The sequence below is a fragment of the Cimex lectularius genome, unplaced genomic scaffold, assembly GCF_000648675.2.
Source record: "Cimex lectularius strain Harlan isolate CLEC.00 unplaced genomic scaffold, Clec_2.1 scaffold46, whole genome shotgun sequence".
NCBI classification, from domain to species: domain Eukaryota; kingdom Metazoa; phylum Arthropoda; class Insecta; order Hemiptera; family Cimicidae; genus Cimex; species Cimex lectularius.
This window is the reverse complement of record NW_019392654.1, coordinates 1,227,122-1,249,582: the sequence shown is the minus strand read 5'-3', so window position 1 is coordinate 1,249,582 and position 22,461 is coordinate 1,227,122. Positions and strand designations below refer to the sequence as shown.

At 32.0% G+C, this 22,461-nt stretch overlaps 3 protein-coding genes across 6 annotated transcripts; 1 reads left to right on the top strand and 2 right to left on the bottom strand.

The window, feature by feature from the left end:
* Positions 1–1,114: 1,114 nt before the first annotated feature.
* Positions 1,115–6,945, bottom strand: LOC106672914 (nuclear transcription factor Y subunit gamma-like). Of its 2 annotated transcripts, none has more exons than XM_014404721.1 (4): positions 3,668–3,861; positions 3,402–3,519; positions 1,497–1,979; positions 1,115–1,428 (listed from the first exon to the last, which is right to left on the bottom strand). In XM_014404721.1, exons 1-4 carry the CDS (start codon positions 3,703–3,705, stop codon positions 1,243–1,245), a joined length of 825 nt encoding a protein of 274 aa, XP_014260207.1. In that variant the 5' UTR covers positions 3,706–3,861; the 3' UTR covers positions 1,115–1,242. The 2 variants fall into 2 exon arrangements, with proteins under 2 accessions (XP_014260207.1, XP_014260208.1); XM_014404722.2 differs by lacking the exon at positions 3,668–3,861 and adding an exon at positions 6,812–6,945 and having other exon boundaries at positions 1,160–1,428.
* Positions 6,946–8,236: 1,291 nt separating this feature from the next.
* Positions 8,237–16,429, top strand: LOC106672873 (phosphatidylinositide phosphatase SAC1). 2 transcript variants are annotated; one of them, XM_014404649.2, is made up of 12 exons: positions 8,237–8,369; positions 8,536–8,623; positions 8,758–8,852; positions 9,143–9,345; positions 11,486–11,617; positions 11,684–11,795; positions 11,890–12,077; positions 12,304–12,459; positions 12,518–12,597; positions 13,595–14,069; positions 15,036–15,137; positions 15,397–16,429. In XM_014404649.2, exons 2-12 carry the CDS (start codon positions 8,601–8,603, stop codon positions 15,607–15,609), a joined length of 1,779 nt encoding a protein of 592 aa, XP_014260135.1. In that variant the 5' UTR covers positions 8,237–8,369; positions 8,536–8,600; the 3' UTR covers positions 15,610–16,429. The 2 variants fall into 2 exon arrangements, with proteins under 2 accessions (XP_014260135.1, XP_014260133.1); XM_014404647.2 differs by having other exon boundaries at positions 8,240–8,623.
* LOC106672874 (glutathione S-transferase C-terminal domain-containing protein homolog) lies at positions 14,507–22,426 on the bottom strand. Of its 2 annotated transcripts, XM_014404651.2 has the most exons (10): positions 22,290–22,426; positions 22,047–22,207; positions 20,131–20,227; positions 19,577–19,987; positions 19,144–19,505; positions 18,487–18,829; positions 18,209–18,421; positions 18,029–18,139; positions 16,823–17,896; positions 14,507–15,121 (listed from the first exon to the last, which is right to left on the bottom strand). In XM_014404651.2, the coding sequence occupies exons 4-9, from the start codon at positions 19,865–19,867 to the stop codon at positions 17,633–17,635; spliced, it is 1,584 nt and encodes a 527-aa protein (XP_014260137.1). In that variant the 5' UTR covers positions 19,868–19,987; positions 20,131–20,227; positions 22,047–22,207; positions 22,290–22,426; the 3' UTR covers positions 14,507–15,121; positions 16,823–17,632. The 2 variants fall into 2 exon arrangements, with proteins under 2 accessions (XP_014260137.1, XP_014260139.1); XM_014404653.2 differs by lacking the exon at positions 22,290–22,426 and having other exon boundaries at positions 19,577–20,067; positions 22,047–22,176.
* Positions 22,427–22,461: the final 35 nt, after the last annotated feature.

Below are 22,461 nucleotides of genomic sequence, written 5' to 3'. Positions count from 1 at the left end.
GTTTTGACCGAGTTATGGTATTATCTCCATTTTGGTTTAGCATTCTTACCTAACTATAAATATGCACTTAAAAATATCAATGTTTCGATATTCTATTATGTCTAGTTAAATTTCAAATGCCAATGACCTCTCTTATTGTAATTTTTGTTTTTTTCTCAAAGTTAATCCTCTTGAAATCATTTGGCTTCTATAGCTCAATAATGTATAAATGAGTATTCATTTCATGTTCTGCTTTCCAACAAAAATGTATAGAAGTCTGAGGAGAGATATGTTTGTTGCTTTTGTTGATGCAGGACAGAGAGAAAAGTCTGCGTCTATTCTCTACAGATGGCTTATAATTTCTTAATGGTTACCACAGTTCGTTTAAGTTCATTTAATTATTTTTTCAGAGAGTTTTCTGGATAGGAGACACCCTTTTATTTTCCTTCATTTATACCAGAATTGGGGTGAGCATGGGTGATTTATCTATGCTAACTCCACGTCCAGTAGTAACACCCAAAAACAAAATAGCGGTGTTGCTTTCAGTTGAGAAAATCCTCCCCTCCGAAGTAGAGATCATCAATAAATGAGTGGACTATAGAAGTTGATACCCCCTATTTATACATAAGTAATATGCCAAAATATATAAAGGAACAAATTAATTTACAGTATTATACTTATTATATTATTTTTTACACATTTTATCAAAGGTCTTGGTTGAGATTTTTTTTTGTCACAAGCGAGCTTCGAACCCACGACCTTCATCTGTTACTTTTGTTGATCGTTTTTATTTATTTATTTTTCATTCTTTATTTATTTGAATATATTGATATTAAAAGCTACGACTGAAATAAATACTGAGACCAGCCCCCTTGATAAGCCAGTATTCTCTGGTTCATCCAGTAAAATTTAAACACATATTAAAAAAGTAACAGTTGTTCAAAAAAACTTTGAAAAACACTTATGTATGTGATCTTCTGCTACGTTTAAAATTAGTGCTTTATTTGATTAAGTGAGAAAGAAACCAAGAAATGTATGCTTGTGAAATTCTACTGTTTCAATAATGGGAATTGCTCTCCTTTTTTGAGGAAAAAAATCAAAAAATTCTTAAAACAATATGACAAAAGGGACAATATAACTTTGATTTATCATTTTATTTTTTTAATATCAACATAAAAGATACAAACAACGGCCAAATCTCGTTAAAAAGAATTTTATATACAATAGACATGTTTCATGAGTTCAATAGAGAAATGGCCTGTTTCAGTTGCCTTGTGTTGCATTTGACGTCTGTATGAAAACAGGTGCAGAATTTGGAGGCTGAGTTTGGCTGCTCACTTGCAAGACTTGCTGTGTCCCTGCTGGAGCTTGCACTAGGACAGGCTGACCATTTGGATTAGCTTGAAGCTGCATCCTAATCATTTGCATTTGTGCTGGCGATAGCTGAATCTAAAGAGACATTTTTAAAATTACAGAACAGAACAGAAAAACATTTAAAATATTTCTATATTCCTTACTGGAACATGTTGAATTTCTCCATTTGATCCGAGTACCTGTTGCACAAGTTGTATATTTTGGAGTGGTTTGTCTTCTACTGGTATCTGAGTAACTACACTTTGTTGTTGTTGTTGTTGTTGCTGCTGCTGCTGCTGCTGCTGTTGAGACAGTTGAAAGTAATAATGAACCTGGTCCAGACTCATGCCTGAGCGAGAGGTAGTAGAATTCTGTGGTGGCTTAGCCTCATCACGGGGTACAATGTCAATTAAAAAATCAAATTGGTCATATTTTGAAATTGCCATTGCAATATCATTTCGCTGTAAAGTTCGACGTTTGTTATCCTCAGTATGTACCCAGCTGCGAAGTGTGAGCTCTTTTATAAAAAGTTCGGCTGCTTTAGCAAAAAGTACTGGTGCTTCTGCAGAGATCATTTTTACCTCTTCATCAAGTTTCATTATTTTCTTTATACGAGCTAGAGGTAAGGCCTGAGTTCTCACATCCAACTATAAAAAAATAATATATATATATATAAATTCACAACTTCATAATATGTATACATATATATGTGGTTGAAGAGAAAAATGAGATAGTCCAAAATTATGTAAGTGAATAAAAAATATAATAAAATATTAGAATAGTAGTATTATATAGTATTTAGTAGTATTATATAGTATTTAGTAGTATTATATAGTATTTATATATATAGTATTATATATCACAACTGAGTGATAAATTTCAATGGTCTGAAATGCAAGAGAAAGAAATTGTGTTCACCAGCTTAAGGAAGGCTATTGGCATGTCATCACCTTCTTTCGGGGCAAATCCGCTTGTTGAGAAAATTTCAGACTTGGTCAAGGAGTGTCAGACGTGAGGGAACGAGCAGGCATAGCACCTGATATGAAGACAGTCTTTGGGTATGAGAGTATATTATAGGGTCCCATGTTCTGATTCTGAAAGGAAATGGGGATGTTTCCACATTTTTAGTCTGTTTTGTTTATATTTTTGCAAAACCATGGGGATGGAGTAAAACACGACACAAGGGTTCAGCAGGAATTAGTAAGTTAGTATGGATGAACTTGAGCAGTTTTAATTTGGACATGGTAATGTAATCGTTGAGATACACTGCTCGAATAAGAAATTGTCCCTTTTTTCCTCCCCCCGCCTGCTCTTCATTGTTGAATCCCAATGCCTGATTTCTGAATTGAGTTGTCCTGAAGGAGTTTGCATCCACTCATCGTTGCGAATTCCTGGTAATTGCTCTATGTTTCATCTCACCAGTTGACCTGGTAAATTCACAGGTCAGGCCTTTCCCTTCAGCCTGCTCACACCATTCGATAAGACATTGCTTTAAATTTTTTCTCTTTATTTGGTTAACTCTAGTGAAGACATGTGATTTAAAACTAAAGTCCTTTTTTTTTCTTTTTAAACTTATTAATGGTTAATACCCTGTAACAATTCTGTCATTATTTCCTACAGTTTATCGACCCTAGCCAAGTCACTTTATTGAAGTTAATTTTGCTAGTTTAATTTAATTTGTTATATTTCTCCTGTATAGCTTCATACTTCTTTCAGGGAGTCAATGGGTATCGCCTCTTCTTCCAACACATTTTGGAATTAATATACTGTATGACATGTATGTGTGTATGAATATAGCTGTGTGTAACAAGTGAGAGAGCTGATGGTGAAATACTGAGAACCCCGGTGGATGATAAATTCCACTTTCGGTAAACCCCATAAAAAAATAATTGATTATTTCCTGTTTTTCTTTTTGTTGGATATGGATGAGAACCTGGATTATAAAAACTTTGTAAACTTTTCCAAATAAAAATAAAAAAGTTGGGAAAGCTTACAATGTCTTTATAATTTAGTAATATTTTTTTATTTGATTGACAGTAGAGATGAATTGTAAGAATATAGGTACTCACATTTTCAATTTGTTTAATCTCTTCAGTGACTGTTGGCCAGAAATGAACAAGAGCTTGTGAGGCTTCTGAAGCTGAAGGCTGTTGTGGTATAGTTTGATCGCCTTCCAATTCATTATCACTGTAACAAAAACGTTTACATCCACATTGATCATGTTTGGTATGTGAAAGTAAATGTTTCGTAACTTAAATACATAATAAAAGTAATTTTTAAAATTAATCTACAAAAGATTTCTTAGTGTTCTCTTAATCATACTAATAAAACTAACCAAGCGCTGTAATTCTTTATGTTGGTTTTGTTGTGCATTGTTTTATTGTCGATGAGAAATCAACCACGACGATTGTTTGGGATCTGGTTTCTGGTTATGTGGTAGTCATATCATGACCAGAAACCAGAACCCAAACACATTGTTGTTATTAATTCATATATGTTTGGTGGTCATACACTAACTTTTTCGTCCCAACCATGATTAGATAAAAAGAATAATCAATTGTAGTTATTTTTGGACAACTGTTATCACAAAAAGACATTTAGTTAGTTGTATGATATAGAGGAAGAAGTTTTGTTTAAATATTCATATATTGATTTGACATTACTGGCAAAAGAGATAACCAAAAAATAATTTTAAAAAGTGAATTAGAAACATCATTTTTTCTATTAAAAATTTAGAACATAAGAGCAGATAAGCCAAAGAGTGAATGATTATTAAAACAAAAAAAATCTCTGAAGTAAATACAAGAAAATAAACTATAGCTTTTATTATTATGTAACATGTATTTTTTTAAACATTGTTTTTTTATATACTTATGCATAAATTTAACGCACCACGCAATTCATTTAATTTAAAATTAAATTCATTATCTTTGTACAATATGCCTAAAGATTGCTTTCAGTTAATTTTTTCCTTCATTGATTTTATTTGATATTATTCTTTCAAAGATCCAGTCAGGCATTTGAGTATGACAATGGCAGGCTCATAATTAGAGAACGGTTACAGCCAGGGAGTTCTTTACTTAAGAGCTTCACGCTAGAAGGCCAGGATAGGGTCGACCTAGGTCTATGGACTATAGCATTACAGAAATTGAGATAAGAATTCCTTATCCGGCTTAGAAAATGACCAGGCATGTGAATTGGATATTGGAAAATTGGGGGCGAGTTCTCTTTATAGATGAGGTGAGATATTCAGATGGACATAATTTTATATGGAGACACCCATGAAAAGGTACACCCAATTCTGTATGGTTTCTCAGGTAGCATTCTGCGGTGGGTCATTGATATTTTACAAACAATGTATTCACCTGTCATCAGCTCTATGAACTGCAACATTGAGTTGTTACATCATACATTGTAAATGAGATAAGACAAGTCCGAAATGTTTCGATTTCTTCCAGGGCTGTAAGAAAAAGGCTCAATGACAATAATCTGAAGGCCTGGCACTTGGCTCATGGAACTCTACTCATCCCAGTTCAGCAAATGTCCAGGCTTCAATTTGGACGGGAACATCTGAATTGGACATTTGGAAGATTGGGAACAAGTTACAAGTAACAAGTGGATCATTTACAGATGAAATGAAAGTTGGCCTCAAATATTCAGATGGGCATAATTTTATATGGGCATAGACGCTGTGGAGAAAAGTACACCCCATGCTGTATGTTCTGCGGTGGGTCATTGATATTTTAGGGTGGCATTTCCTTGGACGCCTGCACCGAATTGGTTTTGTACGAAGAAAATCTTTAACTTTACAGAGGTACAAGACATAATCAAAGAACATGTAGTGCCATTTGCTCCCTACACCGGTGAGAAACTTGTACTAATGTCAAGCCCCATAGAGCCCATATTATAGATGACTATCTGAATGAGGTTGGAATTGAGTGCTTGGTGTGACCAGCTTGAAGTCCAGGTTTTGACCCAGTCAAAGATATTTGGAACCAACTTAAGGGCTAACACATGTAGCAGTTTTGACTAAACCATTCAACATGGCAGGTTTTTTCATACGGTTTCACTAGCAGTATTGTGTAGTTACTTCAAAGGAGCCAGTCTCGTTCATGTCGTTTTCCTATATTGTCAATTATTATAGTGCATTATATTCTTTTATTGTTTATTAGTGCAATGGATGAAAATTACTTCTGCTGTTCCTGCTATATTACCAATGGAAAAAAAGTTGAATAGGGGTTCACCTGATTGTAGGGGGAAAAGAAAAAAGAAGAAGAACACTTCAATAATTTGTTTGGAATTGTCAAGATAAAAAGATAGAAAATTTCAAAAGGTATAAGACAGGATCAGATTGACCCTTGATGTAATGGCAAGGCTGACGGAGAGAATCACGGACATGGGCCCAACATGTAATATCTGCAAAGAACTGGAGTGACAACATCACTGGAGTATGTTTGTGACGATCAGGTTCAGGATGTGGATAATCTATTGCTCCAATCCCCAAAGCTTGCTGCAAAGAGGTAATTTGATACGACTCCTCCTGCTGAATGGATCGGACTGGCTGTATACTCAAATAACCCTCCTCTATAAAAAATAATATAACAGTGTTTAAACAATTCGCTAAAAATTGTAACTGGCGGGAAATGAACAATATAATATAATTAATTTTAAATTTAATTTTATAAATAAGATATATGATAAGAAAAATTAATCTAGTAAAAGTTAATAATGTATCTATATTAAATATAATACAATAGTGCTTCATGTAGAAAATAAATTAATAAATAAATGCAAGATAAAAATAAAATCGAAAACGGAAGATTTACGTGTAGTTGGACACAAAACTGATACATGGAGCAAGAAAGATTGGAATAATGGAAAAACATTTCAGGAAATATGTTATCAAAACCGGCTCAGGGGGAGTTATCTCATCGACCCACCAACTCTTGTTTCAAAACCCCCAGACGATACGCACCGTTCCGTCTGCCATGTCCCACTCACAAGAAATAAGTGACCTATCGACTCGGTTTTCCTATTAGTAAACACCATAGTCAAAACCATTACGCATATCATAGCACTAAGCAACATGTACGATGGCGATACCCAAGTCCGAACACCCTAGAAGAGTTGGAAACGGCTGTTCTTGATGAATGGGAAATCCTCACGATAATAACAGAAATATTTTCCAAGGAATGCAAAGGCGTTTAACAGACATGATTCGTGTCCTTAAAATATATTTTCTGAGGCACTACGTAGAAAATTGGTTCATTGGATATTTTTCATTTATCTGCCCGTTTTTAGAGATGCCAAGAAAATAAAACTGACACAATTTTACCAATTCTTGCAGGAGGACGAGTCTGTTGTTCCCGACGGGCAACCTCAAGAAAACACCTTGCATACAGACCAATTGTTTGTCGAATATAAAATAAATAAACTTATAAGTAGATTAAAATGAACGATAATCACCACTATTACTCACGAATTAATTAAGAAAACGCTCATTTTTCAAAATACCGTTTAGATATGAACAAACTAAACGGCAATCCATGAACAAGGTCAAATCCAAACTTGCTTGTGTTTTTATATGTATAGTTTAAGTTCAAACTTACTTTCTTATAACCCGAAAATACAATCCAAATAATAGACATATGAAAGAAATTGGATGTCGTCTCATAGATGTCATAAAAAAAAGCTTTACAATCCAAGAATTACGTCATATTACGTGAGTCTCGTTTGTATTTAATTATTACTTATACAAAATAAATCCCAATTACTTTGTAATACTTTTTTTTGCACCATGTATATTTTTTTATACTATAATTTGAGTTATTAATTTAGTTATATCCACTTTGGGTGATGATTCATGAGCCTACAATATTTTTTTTGTAAATAAATACAGTCAGATTCAGAATAGTTTCTGTGGAATATTTGCAAGTCATCTGCGTGTCATTAAGAGCAGTTACAATATTGTAAAATTGTTAAAAAGAAAGGGGCCTAAGTGTGATCCCTGAGGGATTCCAGAGAATGCAAAGAAAGGAAAAGAATAATAGAATTTTAATTTACCATATTGTTGTCTATTGGTGAAGTAGCAAGAAAACATACTAAAAAGAGTGAAATCTTATAATAGATGTTGAAAGTAAATAATTGCATAGACAAAATGGTACTGGGAACAAATTATTAGTAAAAATTATCAGTAAATATAGCAAATAATTATGACTATTGTTGTATAGTATAAATTGTTTCTTACACCAAACATTATTGTGTTTATTTAAAATATTGAAATTCATTATTTAAAAAAAAAGTTAATGTAAATCATTCAACAAAGAATTTAAAAAAATATATATTGTTTTATCTTGCTTAGTGCAACAAATTGCTGCCCTTTTTAAAAGTAATATGTTAAATATACGAATGTTGAAATAATTTTACAGACAATAAAAACAGATATGAACATAGAACTAAAAAGGTTTCAGTAAAAAGTAGGTAGTATGGTTTATTTTGTCCGCTTTTATGTCAATGGAAAGAACAAGAATAACAACAATACATTAAATTAAGCTATGGTATATTTTTATGTCTGCTGAGTATTGTTAGAATTTCTATTCTTAAAATGGTTAAGGTTTTACTTTTAGTAATACATAATTATTAATAGTTTATTTTTTGCTTTAATAGATCTCAAGATATTAATTTAATTCCTTATCCAATTACTATAAAAGTGATTTTTCAGGTTGATACCTATAGAACTAAATTTTGAAGGATTGCCGTTGAACAAAAAGCCTTCTCACATGTGTTATGCACAACAACTGCTGTGTGTGGTGCAATTGTTTACTTATTTTAGCAAAACAAAGAACGTTGCGCAGTGCCAAAGTTTTTACCAAAATAATTTAGGTAGAAATTTAGGTAAATAAGAGCTTAATTTACGTTGAAGCGGGTAGCGAATCGATATATTCGATGAAATTCACAGTAAAGATATCAAATAACTGCTCGATGTTGAAAGTTGGCAGGGTAGGCGAAAACATTATCAGTAGTTCTTTGTATGTAAGGTAATTAATTGAGTTCAATATAGTTTAATGCAAAATAACTAAATTCTCAGGTTTTCACAAACTTTCCGATATTTCTGTTTTTGTTCTATCGTCCGTTTTTTTAAAAATTTTTTTGCGATCGTTATTCTATTACGATCTGTAAAGGACGTTAAAAACTCTTTTTCAGTTTATGAAGGGCCCGAGTCGGTGTCCTGACATCTCTTCTTTTTTCACAGCTATACATAAAAAAACATGATCTATTCAGATTTAATTTTGTAAGTAATTTTTGTCTAATTTGATTATAAATATAAAATTTCCAAGTTTTAAAATCTGTTTAACTATCTTGTATAATTGATATTAGCGTTCAGTATTATAATTTTGTATTTAACATTTAAATGTATTGTTTAAGGTATTCAACAAGTGACAAGTTTTACTTTTGCCCAGTTTCTGAAAAAATTAAAGTTCTTGTTATTGACAGAATCACAGAGGAAATAAAAATTGAAAGTGAGTTTGTTAATGAATTTGTTATACTGTTACTAAAAATATTGGAAAATCTTTTGATTAATTTTTAATTTACACATTCCTTGATATTAAAGTGAAATGACTGCAAAAAAATATAAATTCTTTCATTACAGTTGCTTCACTTTAGTTACAAATAGCATTATGTATTTGAATGTATGTATAAACGTTTTAATGACTTGAGACGTTCAGTAGTGAATAATATGGTTATTTATTCTAAACACACACATCGTGTTGAGTGTTGTTTATTAAAAGGTATTAATTTTCAATTTCAGGCAATCCTTGTATACCAAACTCATCTGCCAAATGCCGGATATTCGGTTTACTTGGCATAATTCGCCTTCTAGCATCGCCGTATCTTATAATTGTTACCGAGCGAGAGTCAGTCGGTCAACTTCACAAACAAGAAATATACAAAGCTGTTAATACAGCACTAATACCATATGCTCCGAGTATGGTACATCTGAATGAGGCACAGGTAATGTTATTAATGAATTGTTAACTGTTTTTTAACATGATGAATTAATCAACCCAAAATTGTTGTTTTAAAAACTTTTTTTTGTGTAATGTTTTCAAGTTTCCAAGACCCACCTCCTCCTGTATTGTCTTCAGTAATTCAACTGTGTGCAAAACACCAGTGCTTTTGTTTTGTTCCCATTATTTATTGAAAACCCCTTTTTTTAGTATTATTTATTTTAATTTTATATGTGTGTGTGTGTGTGTGTGTGTGTGTGTGTNGAACAACCGATCCAACAACATAGACAAAATACAAATCATAAACAAAATTTCAAACCACACGAATTTACACAAAGACCCATTCAATTCAACAAACCATCACAAATTAAACAAAATTTCACTCCATTTTCACAAACCAACCAAGAAACACCCATGAGCATCTCAACAAGAAACTTTTCAAAAATCACGAGTTTTCCAGATGGATGCTAGGGAACAACCACCCAAAAATTCCGTAGATGAATCCTTTAACCTAAGTAAATTGAACCAAAACGCAGATGCTTTATCTAGAGTGCAAATAAATATGGCTAGAGTAAAAGGTAAATATCCCAATAATTCCAAGGTTGATGATGAAGAAATAGATACCCTGCTAGATGAATTCTATGAAGAATTTCCAGAGCTAAGGGAGGAAAACCTTGCAAATTCAATTTTAGATTCTCCAGAAAGAGAAATCTTAAATTGGCCTGAGACCATAGATAATGATTCCACATTCGTGAACGTAGACGAAGATAATTTAAATGAAAACAGAATCATTATCGACGAAGATTCACAACAAACGAGACACTCAAATTCAGAAGGAAATACAGGATTATCAATCCCAATTACCGAAGGTCCGGTCAATCATTGTGTGAATCAAATTCAAATATCTCTTGTCAAATGTAACCCAAGGAAGACAAGAATTATAAATCTATTCAACAGTAAAACACGGATAATTGTAGAATTCTCAGAAGAAAATTTTGAAAACGAAGTAATATCTTTTATTAAGGAATACATAGAAGTATACACGGAATATTCTTAATAAATACTACATCAAGTAATGTAACATTTCAAAATAAACAGCTTCTTCATTCTTCACATACTTCTGGACATCCAAAGTTCCTCAACGAAGTGAAACTTAGTTTGAAAGAGGAACAACAGCCACGATTTACGATCAATGTAAAGCATGTCAAATTGAACCGACTAGAAAGTCAACATTTGTCTCCAGCTATTGCAAATCCGATCATCACTACATCGATAAGTATATGGACGATCCTCCTGTATGGACTCATTCTACTACTATCTGGGTATGGAATCATCCGGTATATCTTCGCACGACAGCAACTTGCAGCAGCTGCCGCCTCCGAAAACCAACATTCTCCAAATGTTTCATCTAGGGGTGGAGGAGTTACGTCTCCGTTTTAATAACGAGACTTCTTTTAAACAATACTTATCTCAGTGCTTAGGAATGTGTGGACTCAACAATTGCCCCTTCTTTCAATTGTTCCCATTAGATAAGCTTCTTATTCGTGGTTAGTTACAGGACAGTTAATGGACAGTAAAGATCCGAATAATTGTTATAGAATAATCTGTACCGTGAATAGGAAAGTTATTCTCTGTAACCATTGTGTGTTATTTGGCAATAAAGATTCTTTTTTAAAAAGTCTTTCGTCTAAATCTCGCACATAACTTATATATATAAGTTATGTGCGAGATTTAGACAAAAGATATATATATATACACACACACACACACACACACACACACACACACACACACACACACACACACACACACACACACACACACACACACACACATGCATACAAGGGGGAAGATCGTCTCTTCTTCTAAAAAAATAATTTGATGTTTGAGATTCAATTTTGAGTTTAATTGTTTTAAATTACAAGAGAAACATTTTTAGACTTTTAGACCATCTTAATCATTTTTTTAAAATATCTACCTAATTAAGCAATTAATTTTTCAAAAATAAATTAAGAATATTTTATCAATAATCATTAAATTTATAATTGGTTTTTTATTCTGTTAAATGTTATATCCCCTTTATAACAGAATGACAATGTTGTGTAAAATGCTTATATGTATTTTTTGTTTTTTCATATTTGCAGATTAAATATGAGAGGCAATATATTCAAATGTTAGAAAGCATTTTGGCAACACCGTGTTTCTACTTTTCGTACTCTTATGATCTGAGCCACTCAATCCAACGTCTTTACCATATTTCACCAGATTTTCTTAAGGTATGATAAATTAATAAATAAATTATATTTAGTAAATGATTGATTATAATATTTATATTTCTTTAGATGCCACTTCACCTTAGAGCTGAACAGAAATTCATCTGGAATGAGACATTATTAAAAGAAGTAGTAAAAGTAGATGAGTATGGACTTTTTTGTCTTCCAGTCATTCATGGATGTATCCTTCTATCATTAAAACTTTCTCATGAATCATAACGTGTTGAAATTATTTAGGAAATACAGTAAAGTTTTTCTTAATAGTATTCCATTAGTTGTTTCTATAAACACATGTATTGTTAATGGGCGTACTTTTACACTTGCATTAATCTCAAGAAGAAGCAAGTTAAGAGCAGGCTCAAGATTGTTTATACGAGGTATTGATCCTGATGGAAATTGTGCTAATTTTGTTGAGACTGAACAAATTGTAGAGACCTCAACTGATAGAGCTAGCTTTGTGCAGGTAAAATAATATTTCTAAAGATATATTGTGTGAGAGACATATTACACTTAATTGATGTTTTTTCTTCTCCAACTGTACAAAATTTCACATTTGCAATCAAAATCTATTTTTGCCTATTGATGTTAATCAAGTTACATGCTATTATGCATTATAATAAAAAGCCAAGAACTTGTATCGGCCATAATTAATTTATGTACTTTGTTTATTAATCATTGCTTACTCTTAGATTAGGGGTTCCATTCCACTGTATTGGCAACAATGGCCCAATCTGCATCCAAAGCCAAAACCCCAAATAATCCAAGATGAACATCACCTTGAGGCCTTCAACAAGCACTTTCAATACCTCATTCATGAGTATGGGCGACAAGTCCTTGTTAATCTGGTAAATAAATCACAAGCACATTTGGAAGTAAACTCAGTTCTTATTTTTGCTTGCCTAGGTCGACCAAAAAGGCTCAGAAGGGAAACTTGAAACATTTTACCGAGAAACAGTCAACATTGCAGGAAATCCAAACATAAAGTAAACAGTTTTATTTATTTACTTTAACGGCCTTTTATTCTTAATTGTTTCTATTAAAATTAAATTAATAATATTTAAATTTTTATCTCAACTAAAAACTTTAATTAATTGAAAGATATTAATTGGTCAAGCATTGTCATTGACAGATCTCAACCTCTTTATCTATGGTGTTTTTCTTGGGATCTCAAAGGATTTTCCTTATTCTTCTTCCCTTGTCAATCTCCTTTTTAGGAGCCACATGAATTTCTTCTTTCAAGAGCCAATTTTTTGCAAGACTGGCCATGTACTTTTTGAGGTGTTTTTAGCTATTGGTCCATTATTTTTTATTTATTTATTTTTATTTTATTTAAGTTGGAGATGTGTGGCATGTGTTGCTCTGTTCCTTTTGAAACCTCTGTAGACACCACTCGGGGTGAAACTGGAGGGATTTTAATTAATAGCACCTCTTCTGCCTCCATTAAGTAATCACAAAAATGTATGAAATTAAAGAGATTCCTTTTGAACAATAATAACAAATAGTCAAATCAAAAAGAATAAAATGGTTTTCTTATTACAATATTTTGACAATATGTATACCAAATAATTATATGTACTATTTTAAAACATTCCCATGTCTAACATCAATAATAACTCCTGCTAAAACAAGGAACCAGATTAGACAATAAAATATCTAAATTGAAATAGACACAAGAAAAATTTGTGTCCCAGAATGATTTAAAGAATAATACTCAATTATATAGGTCCTAACCCCTTTTCCCCCCTGTTTTCAGTCTCATATACCTCTATCCATGCAGAAGGAGCACGTGACATTATTATCGTTAAAAGTTGTTTATTTATAAAGTTTCCACAATAAAAAAGTTTATTTGTAGGCTGAAATAATGAGTATTAAGGAAAAATGGGCTATTATTGATTTATTAAATTGGCTAAATTATGACACAAATGATAAAAGTTCCTGGGTATTCATTTAATAACGATTGTATGTACTATTTGATTACAGATATGAGGCCTTTGATTTCCACAAGGAATGCTCTAAAATGAGGTGGGACAGATTGCAGATTTTGATCGATCGCTTGGCACAGGACCAAGAAGATATGGGTGTCATGATGATGGTTGGAGATGGTAAAATAGTTTCCCAACAAGATGGAGTGTTTCGGACAAATTGTATTGATTGCCTAGATCGGACCAATGTGGTACAAAGCATGCTTGCTAGGCGTTCTCTGACATTTATCCTCCTAAAGCTAGGTGTCATTCCTTCCGGGCATTCTGTGGAGTCGTACGAAGGTTTGGAGTATCTCTTCAAGAACGTGTGGGCTGACAATGCTGACTACATATCAATACAATATGCTGGATCAGGTGCTCTTAAAACTGATTATACCAGAACCGGTAAAAGGACAAGACCGGGTATAATTCAGGATATTAAAAATGCAGTGAAACGCTACTACAAAAATAACTTTAAACATGGAAAATATCAGGTGTGTAAACTAATCATATTATCAGTTGAACAGTGAGTATCAGCACATAAGAATTATGTTAAAATATGTTAGCATATTACATAGTATAAAACTTACCTTACTAAACCTTTAGAAAGTACAAAAATCCAATTACAGATTTATGTTATTAAGTGTAAGAGAATAGGTAGGTATAAAATAAAAAATATCTGACACTGACTTGTCATGCTAGTTAGATTTTTTCTTGGATGTGTAAGGTGATGAACCTACATTTCTGTTACAACTACAAACTACAATGGGTGATTGTAAAATTGATGATCATTGCTTTTTAAAACTATGTATTTAATTTTTTTTTAATAAACTTTCCCAATGTAGTGTGAACATTTCTAAAGTTCTTCAAACGTATTATTTTATTGCAAAGATTTAAATTAGTTTGTAGGCACTAAAAAAAAATTCTCCAAAACACAATCAGTAAAATGTATTATTATATTGGCTGTTACATCTACAAATTGGTATATTACAATTTTACAGTTTGCACAATGGAAGTAATGTTTTACAGTCAGGAAGACGCTTCCCTTTTCCTAGGTTGTTTTTCTAAAATTTCTAATTGCGTTTGGTCTGGCCTTGTAATGATTGCAAGGTTTATGTTGATTGAATATTTTTTTAGAAATATGGATGTCAATTGATTTTATGCTTCTATAAACTTCCTATTAACTAAATTTGTGACAGGAGTTTCATAAATGTTAAGATCATTTCTCTTAAAAGATTTGACTTATTCCTAGATATTTAATGAAAAAGGTAAACTGTAAGAATACCACACATTTAAGGTAGTGAAGTTCCTGGGTTAGTACTTCTTTATTCTCGAGCTTCATAAATTCTACTTTAGAATTATCACATTGCTTGTCCTGTTCAAAAAGTATTTGTTGTATCATTTTCATATATTGTTGCATACGAGGGATGTTTCATTTATATTAACTTTTCAATTTTCAGGACAGTATAGATTTATTCCTTGGCAATTATAAGATCCAATCTGGTGAAGGTATTCTCGCTGTAAGCCCACTCGAAGTAGAGCATGACTGGAAATACACAACGGTAATACTTTTAAATACTTTATATTGCTGATTTGTATTACATGTTAAGAAGTAGATACATTTTAAATTAATATTTATGTTAGTATTCAAAGCTGTTTTATGTTGTGTTGATGTACATTTCTGAGATTCAGTTACATCAAAATTTATCTTAGAATTTATAATATATGATATTATAATCATAAATATTGTTGTAGAGGTAATCATTGTTAGCCAAACAAGAGTACATCAACATGATGTTAATAGAAAATTTTGCTTTTCAGTTTCCATTGGTACTTCTTGTTGCTGTCGCTATGTTTCTTGCAAATCTCATCACACCAACAGAATACACTACTGGAACTCTTCTTTGCCTTCTTTTTTGGGGTGCAATGATTTCTTCCACTATCTCGACCATTTTCTACTATGGACATGAGTTCATCGATTCACCAAGACTTGTACAAAGACAGATCTCACCTCATGTTGACACCAGGCCATAGTCCTTTTTACTTTTTTCATTGATAGAATATATTCGTTTGTTATGAAGGGGGGGCTGGCAAAAATTTAAAAACAGTATGGTTAAGTTTTTGTGTGTATGCTCAGAACATACTAATAATTATTATCCCACACACATAATCAGTACAGTTGTCATTGTAATATAGCTTTTTACTTTATTATCCTAACCTAGTTTCCACAAATAATAAAAAATAATGCTCTACCCATACCAATGTTAAACTATAATTTAATATAGTAGTGCTGTAAACAAATGTTTAGCAATTGTCGTAAATAGCGACATGTATACAATGTTTATCGTGCAATTTTCTAACAATACATTGTCTCTCAAAATAAGTAAATTTTTTCTTATTTACATTACAAGACATTTTTCAAAATATATATATTTTTTTAATTTTATTGTAAAAACAGAATTTTTAGTGAGTTTCTATTATTTTTGATCAGACGTTTCAGTTTGTACAAAAATCCATGCCATAATTAAGAGCGTTCAGTTTTATTCTTAAGTGATAAATGTTAAAACATTTATGCAAATGTAACTGTGCAATGTACAAAATTCTATCTCTATAATAAGTCTTCATATCTGCAAATATATTAAACGGATGATAGCATTTCTATTGAAGAAAGAAAAAGAGAGAGAGAGAGAGTGAGAGAGAGAGAGAGAGAGAGAGAGAGAGAGAGAGAGAGAGAGAGAAAGTGAGAAGGAATTTATTATTTGTAAAGAGAAATTCTATGTTCCAGGAATCAGCTTCAAAGCCAAAATTGATTTACAAAAATATTTGTTAATAAAATTTGTTCTTAAAAAGGTAATTTTGTTTGTAAATATACTTATTAAATTAAGAACGTAGCGATGTAGTTATATAAGTTTTGAGGATTAAAGCTTGTGAAATTTGGAGGTATGCGAAGTGTCGAAGTAGATGACCGAGGGAGGAAGTTGAATTAAGACTTTCTCTCATCATGGTGTACTTATTACATTAATAAAACATATTTTATTTCAAAATTTAGAAGGGTATTATCAAAAGTGTCATCCAACTATTATCAAGCAGTTCACTATTTATTTGTACGAATCTATCATTGAAGAATAGACAACAACAAAAAAAGGAAGAAGAGCAGTAAATTTAAGATCAACTATGCACTTACTTAAACAAAATCTAGGTGCACATACAGAATTGTACTTTTTTATATATATATTTTTTAACTTACTATTTTTTGTGTGTTGGCAGACCAGGGTAAGACGTCTTAACAGTACCGCCATCAAATTTTTTACATAGTAACTCCAACTTTTACTTAGTAACTCCAAGGGTTACTTTTTAAACCTAGACACTGTCACAAGTTTTTTTAAAATAATTATTTTATTCGTACATATTACAAATGTTATTTAAAAAAAAAAAAAAAAAGGAAATTTCACATGGTCACAATATAACACTAATGCTAACGCTGCGCCTGAAGGACACATGCCATGATAAACCAGCCGATGCTGGCACTCACTATGAGGTTTAAGGGGCAAGGAGGTTCAGAGGCCGTTAATTGAGGCAACATAGCGGGTTCTCGGGATGGGAATGTGTAAGAGGGCTTGAGCAGTAGTGTTAGCATGGATCAAGAGTTTGGTGTGAAACTTGGAATCGGGAACATATCAGTTCATTGACAAACTGTCTAAGGACTTTTGATAGAAAAGGCTGGATGTTGGATGGTTTGATAGAACCCCACAGTTTTCCACCTGTAAGTCTAAAGTTGTCGTAGTGAAGACTAGTATAAGGTTAGTTTAGTTTTGACAAGTCAGATTTTGGTCCTAGAAGTCTTCATAGCCTTCTGTGAGCTGTGGTAGCCAGTATCTCATTTGAAACACCTTTTCTTATTTATTTAAATAACATTCACTTTCAATATCCCTCTCCATTACCTTAAGATTCTATAAGATCATGAAATATTGAATTCATTAACAATCTCCAATAAAAATATTAAAAAAAGAGTATTGTTATAGAAAGATTTTAATTAACTTTAAACAGCAATGATAACTTATTTACAAATTTCATTAGGAATTGTTGCAATTATCAAATTGTTCCTTGTCGTGCAAGTTACAGGTATAAGCTTTGAAAGGTTAACATTATAGCCTTTATTACAAGCTCGAAAGCACCTGTCAGTGTCAACAGCCTTCATACCCTGTTCACCTTGTTCACATCCAGCTTGATCTGCACAGTGTGCTAAAACAATAAATCCTCTTTCGTCTAATCCAGCATATTCATATTCTTTACTCAGTGGGTATTTCACTATGTGATTTTCCTATTAACAAAACAATTTGCTGTATTATTTAAAAAAAAATCATATATTACATTATTGACAAGGTTCTATAAGATGAAAATACATAAATATAAAAAATAAAAATCTGAGCCTGCAGGACTCCAATTTATTTACCTTAATTCCACCATAACAGCAAGGGCAAATTATAAAATTGGCTCTTTGTTGAATGCATTTTTGAATTACAAGATCTGTTGCTACACCACATGCATGGAGGGATACACCAGTCTAAAATGATTAAATTTAAACAAACCAAGCAAGTAAAAATTAATTTTGAATTAGTAATTTGTTAATTACTTGGAATTGCCCAATGTAATAATCGAGATTAGCTTGTATAATATACACATTTGTGATTTTGAGAGCATTAATTCTTTCTTTTGCTCTTTTTAATGAATTTTCTTTATTGTCTAGAAGTATTATGGTTGAATTTGGAAGGAAATGCGCAATCATTATACCTAAGTGTCCACTGCCACTACAAAAATCAACAATAACATCACCATTCTTTGATACCTAAAATAATAATGTACATGATAATAGTAATTGTTCAAATATTCATTTGCCAAATTGCAACTTACACAAATTGTCGGCTTGACAAGATTCAATAGTTGTTGCATTTTACGTTCGCATCTGCTTAATGGCACATCTGGACAAGGAACATCTGAACCTAGACTCAAATTACTCTCTAGCGGTTCTTTGTACTCGAACAAATTAATTTTGGATATTAATGCCATGCTCTTATCAATATCAACTTGCTGGGTGAAAATCTTATGCCTTGGTTTATATCTTGCTGGATCTCGTTTATACAAACTTTCATTAGCTAATTTAACAATATTCCATAATTTGACCCTATTTTCCCTTTCAAAAATCAATAGATTTAGCTGCTTCTTAAAATTGTGCTTTTCCATAACTGTATGTAACCTAAAATATATTTTTCAGGTTATGAAACAATTTAGAAGAAATCATATAAGGGAATTTTGGGCTTTGTACTTGAGACCTTTACCTTACAGTGATGAGTGCCGGTCAATGCCTAAATCGTTGTGGCCACCGACACCCCCAATATTTGTTATTTCTCATAATATGAGAATGATTATATTAACATGATTATTATATATTTGATTAACAAAGCATTTTACTAATTGAAAAGGTATAACAAACAGTTGTATTTTTGTATAATTATAGGTTTACACCCACACACAAAACAGGTAGTTCATAATTATTGAAATTATTATTACCATTTTATTGTTAGTGGCAGAATATTTTCATCCCAACAATTCAATTTCTCCAAAATTACATAAATGGGTACTGCTACCAGTAAATCAGTTAACAAAAAAATTGGTCCCTCCACATATTTATGCTCCTGGTTTTTGAATTTTTTCACATTATGCACTCGCACTGGAAGGGAGAGATGGCTCTCAAGCCTAGCTAAATCATTGGGCAACTGATATTCAGGAGGATTCTCAAGACAGTGCTCAGCTGCTGAAATGAGATCAATTTCGCAGAACTTTGTCCATACCGACACCTCTGCACAAGCGTCAAGGCATGCTTGGCGAAAACCAAGCAAACTAGACCAACTTTTATCACTACATTTCACAATCTGCAAAACAGTATAAAAAAAAATTAAGTAGAATGATAATATATCTTATTTAACAATACTACTTTAACAACCTGTCTTAGAATTGCACAGAACCCAGCTACACAAGAAATCCCATCATCATAATTAAACACTGGGCATTCACAAAATGATCCTGGTGGTGGCACTTTATCTATTATTTTGTAAACAATATTATGAAGCAGAAACGATAATTTGCCACTATCATTATTGGTTTTCAAAACAAAATTAATCTCTATATTTTCTGTTCTTAAGAAATTAATTGTTGTAAGGCATATAACAGTGGTAATAGGGGCCTCAATGACATCTTCTTCAATTGAGTAAATTTCCAAAAATAACTTTCCCATGATAGGACTATCAATTTCTTAAAATTATACCAAGTTGTTAAACAGATCTAGCTAATCTACGCTGAAGGTTTTTTAAATGGCGCAGATCCAATGTCTTCTGTCTCAAAAACACACAGGGAGCTGAAATAAACGCAACGATGAAAACAAACAATTGAAATTGCCAGAATTTTTTCTCCTCCAGCCATTCTACTATGTCACAGCTAAAATTTAAAGACCACATTAGTTTTACTTGCTTCATAGGTCAATATAATTAATTAGAATACCTTTGATAAAATTTGTTTCCACTTTTTTGACATTTGATTAGCTCTTTAAAATTTGTTGGTAAACAAGCTTGGTTACTTTTACTTGCAATCTCAAAATCTAAAAGAAAAAATGAACAAATTATTGGAAGATAAAAGCAATGAAAAACAACACCATTGTATTCTTAGCTCAACCCTCAGTCATAATTATAATTGGAAATTTCTTCATGAGGTCTGCAAGGTAATGGGCCTGCTGTTACTTATTACCGATTGTTTCCTTCTGTTGTTTTCTATTCCGATTGTTTGATTCTGCTTATCCTCAGAGGTTTGGTTTGTCAGATGCATCTGACCAGATTACATCTTTAAAAAAACTTGTCTATATAGATGGTTTACAACCCTCAAGAGGACATTAGATAATAAATTGAAACGTAGAGAAATAAATAACTTAAAAACAATGCTAGAAAGCCATTAAAAACAAAACAACATTTAAAGTGATATACACAGTGGAAACCCATTTATCTGGACCCCGAATATCCAGACTACCCGGACCTGTTTATTAAAATATTTTTTCATAATTCTCAGTGTATGTATATAATTTTTTTTTTACATTCATAATTTAACTATGGGACCTTTAATTTGTCGTTCGAAATTTGTAAAGGCCGCCAAATCGCCCTTCCATTAGTCACACGATCGAAGAGGCTGACAGTCATGTTTTTGTTTAAAAAAAATTAATTTAATAAATAATAATTTAAAATTGCTGTGTCGTGTTGTTCGTATGTTGGCTTTCATGGGAAGGTTTTTTTTCTTCTTATGTATATTTTTATTAAGTATTTTTTTAAATATAAATTTTTCGTGAAACGTGTGTCTGGACTTAAACAAAAGTCAATAAAAGACTATTACTTTAAATTCTGTTTATATGTGATGACCTTAATAAAATCACAAATTTTCGGATTATATGAAATTTCGATTATCCGGCCAAGTCCCAGTCCCTTTAAGTCCTGATAAACGTATTTCTACAGTACATGATTATGTGTATGAGAAAAACAAATTGCCAGCAAAAATGCTTGATTAGTAAATTTGTACATTCGGTACATACTTGGCTCTACTCAATTTATGTCAGCCTATACAATAATGTCTAAAAACTCTGAGGCTGGAAGGTGAATATTCAAAATAATATTTGGAATGGAATAATATGTGTTTCAACCATTTATGAATTAATAATTGGCCGCAGCAATTTTTATTTAAATAATGCTAATTACAAAAATAAATAGATCAATAATGATCAACCAATGCTACTAATTTATAAGGCTGATGGATAAGATTTGTTATCTCAGAAACCGATAATCTTACTAATTACTTCAAAATTGTAATTATACTTTTTATGTAAGGTCTTGGTTGAGATGAAAAAGTTAGTGTCACGAATGGAATTCAAACGCAAGACCTTTGGCTCAATATGCCACTGCTGTAGCCACTTGACTATCATGACTTCGATCCAATCTTTCAGATTTTCCCCTCTTTTTGCCATGTAGGTTGAGTTCGTGTCCAGGTGGATTGAATTCACTGAAGCTCATGTGGTTACAGCAGCGGCGTAATGATTCGTCGTGTTCGAATCCAAAAAGGGACACTAGCTTTTTCATCTCAACCAACACCTTTAATAAAAAGTATAATAAATTAAAATAATTAATTTGGCCAATTATGACTACTAAATACATATATGGATGAGTATAGAATGTATTATAACATCGCAGGCCTGAATTTGATGTAGTTAAGCATAAGTACTAACGAATCAACAAATAAATGAGCTAATACACAATAAACATATTTAAAATAATAAAGTACATTGTATAAAGTTATGATCATATTGCTACTTGCTATAATGCAACACGAATTAATTTAAACCTTTCGGATTGGTTAACCAACCGCCAACCTGTAACACTGACCTGAACAAGGATGGCAAGAATTGACAATTATCAATTCTTCATCTGGTTTGCATACATTAAACGCCGATGCATTCTTCTGAACACTGTAGTTCCCGAAATGATTGTTATTGCTGCTTTCGTACGCCCAATTACTCTCGTAAACCAAAACGATTAACGTCAACCTTTCAAAAATTAAAAAGAATTTATTTACACGAGTACAAATCTTTGAAACGAATTCAAGAGAGAAAAGAAAAAGGTTCTTACACCCCAAGGGATAAAATCGCAGATAGCATACGTTTAGGAGAACAACACTCGATCATACTGTTCCTCAGTGCATTTTATACTATTTTAAAATTTTTAATAATCTACTACTACTCCACGACATGGAGAATAAAAACATCACAGAGCACGGAATTAATTACGCATGAGGTCTTTT

Bases quoted from the DNA above. Each gene is read 5' to 3' on its own strand.
- LOC106672873 (XM_014404649.2), top strand. From the start codon at position 8,601: ATGATCTATTCAGATTTAATTTT. The intron at 9,346-11,485 runs GTAATGTTATTA...TCATATTTGCAG, and splicing joins TACATCTGAATGAGGCACAG to ATTAAATATGAGAGGCAATA. The intron at 12,460-12,517 runs GTAAATAAATCA...TTGCTTGCCTAG, and splicing joins GACAAGTCCTTGTTAATCTG to GTCGACCAAAAAGGCTCAGA.
- LOC106672914 (XM_014404721.1), bottom strand. From the start codon at position 3,705: ATGCACAACAAAACCAACATAAAGAATTACAGCGCTTG. The intron at 3,520-3,667 runs GTTAGTTTTATT...TTTTTGTTACAG, and splicing joins ATAAAGAATTACAGCGCTTG to TGATAATGAATTGGAAGGCG. The intron at 1,980-3,401 runs GTGAGTACCTAT...ATTTTTTTATAG, and splicing joins AGATTAAACAAATTGAAAAT to TTGGATGTGAGAACTCAGGC.
- LOC106672874 (XM_014404651.2), bottom strand. From the start codon at position 19,867: ATGGGAAAGTTATTTTTGGAAATTTACTCAATTGAAGAAGATGTCATT. The intron at 19,506-19,576 runs GTTGTTAAAGTA...ACTGTTTTGCAG, and splicing joins TCTGTGCAATTCTAAGACAG to ATTGTGAAATGTAGTGATAA. The intron at 18,830-19,143 runs GTAATAATAATT...AATATATTTTAG, and splicing joins CTGCCACTAACAATAAAATG to GTTACATACAGTTATGGAAA.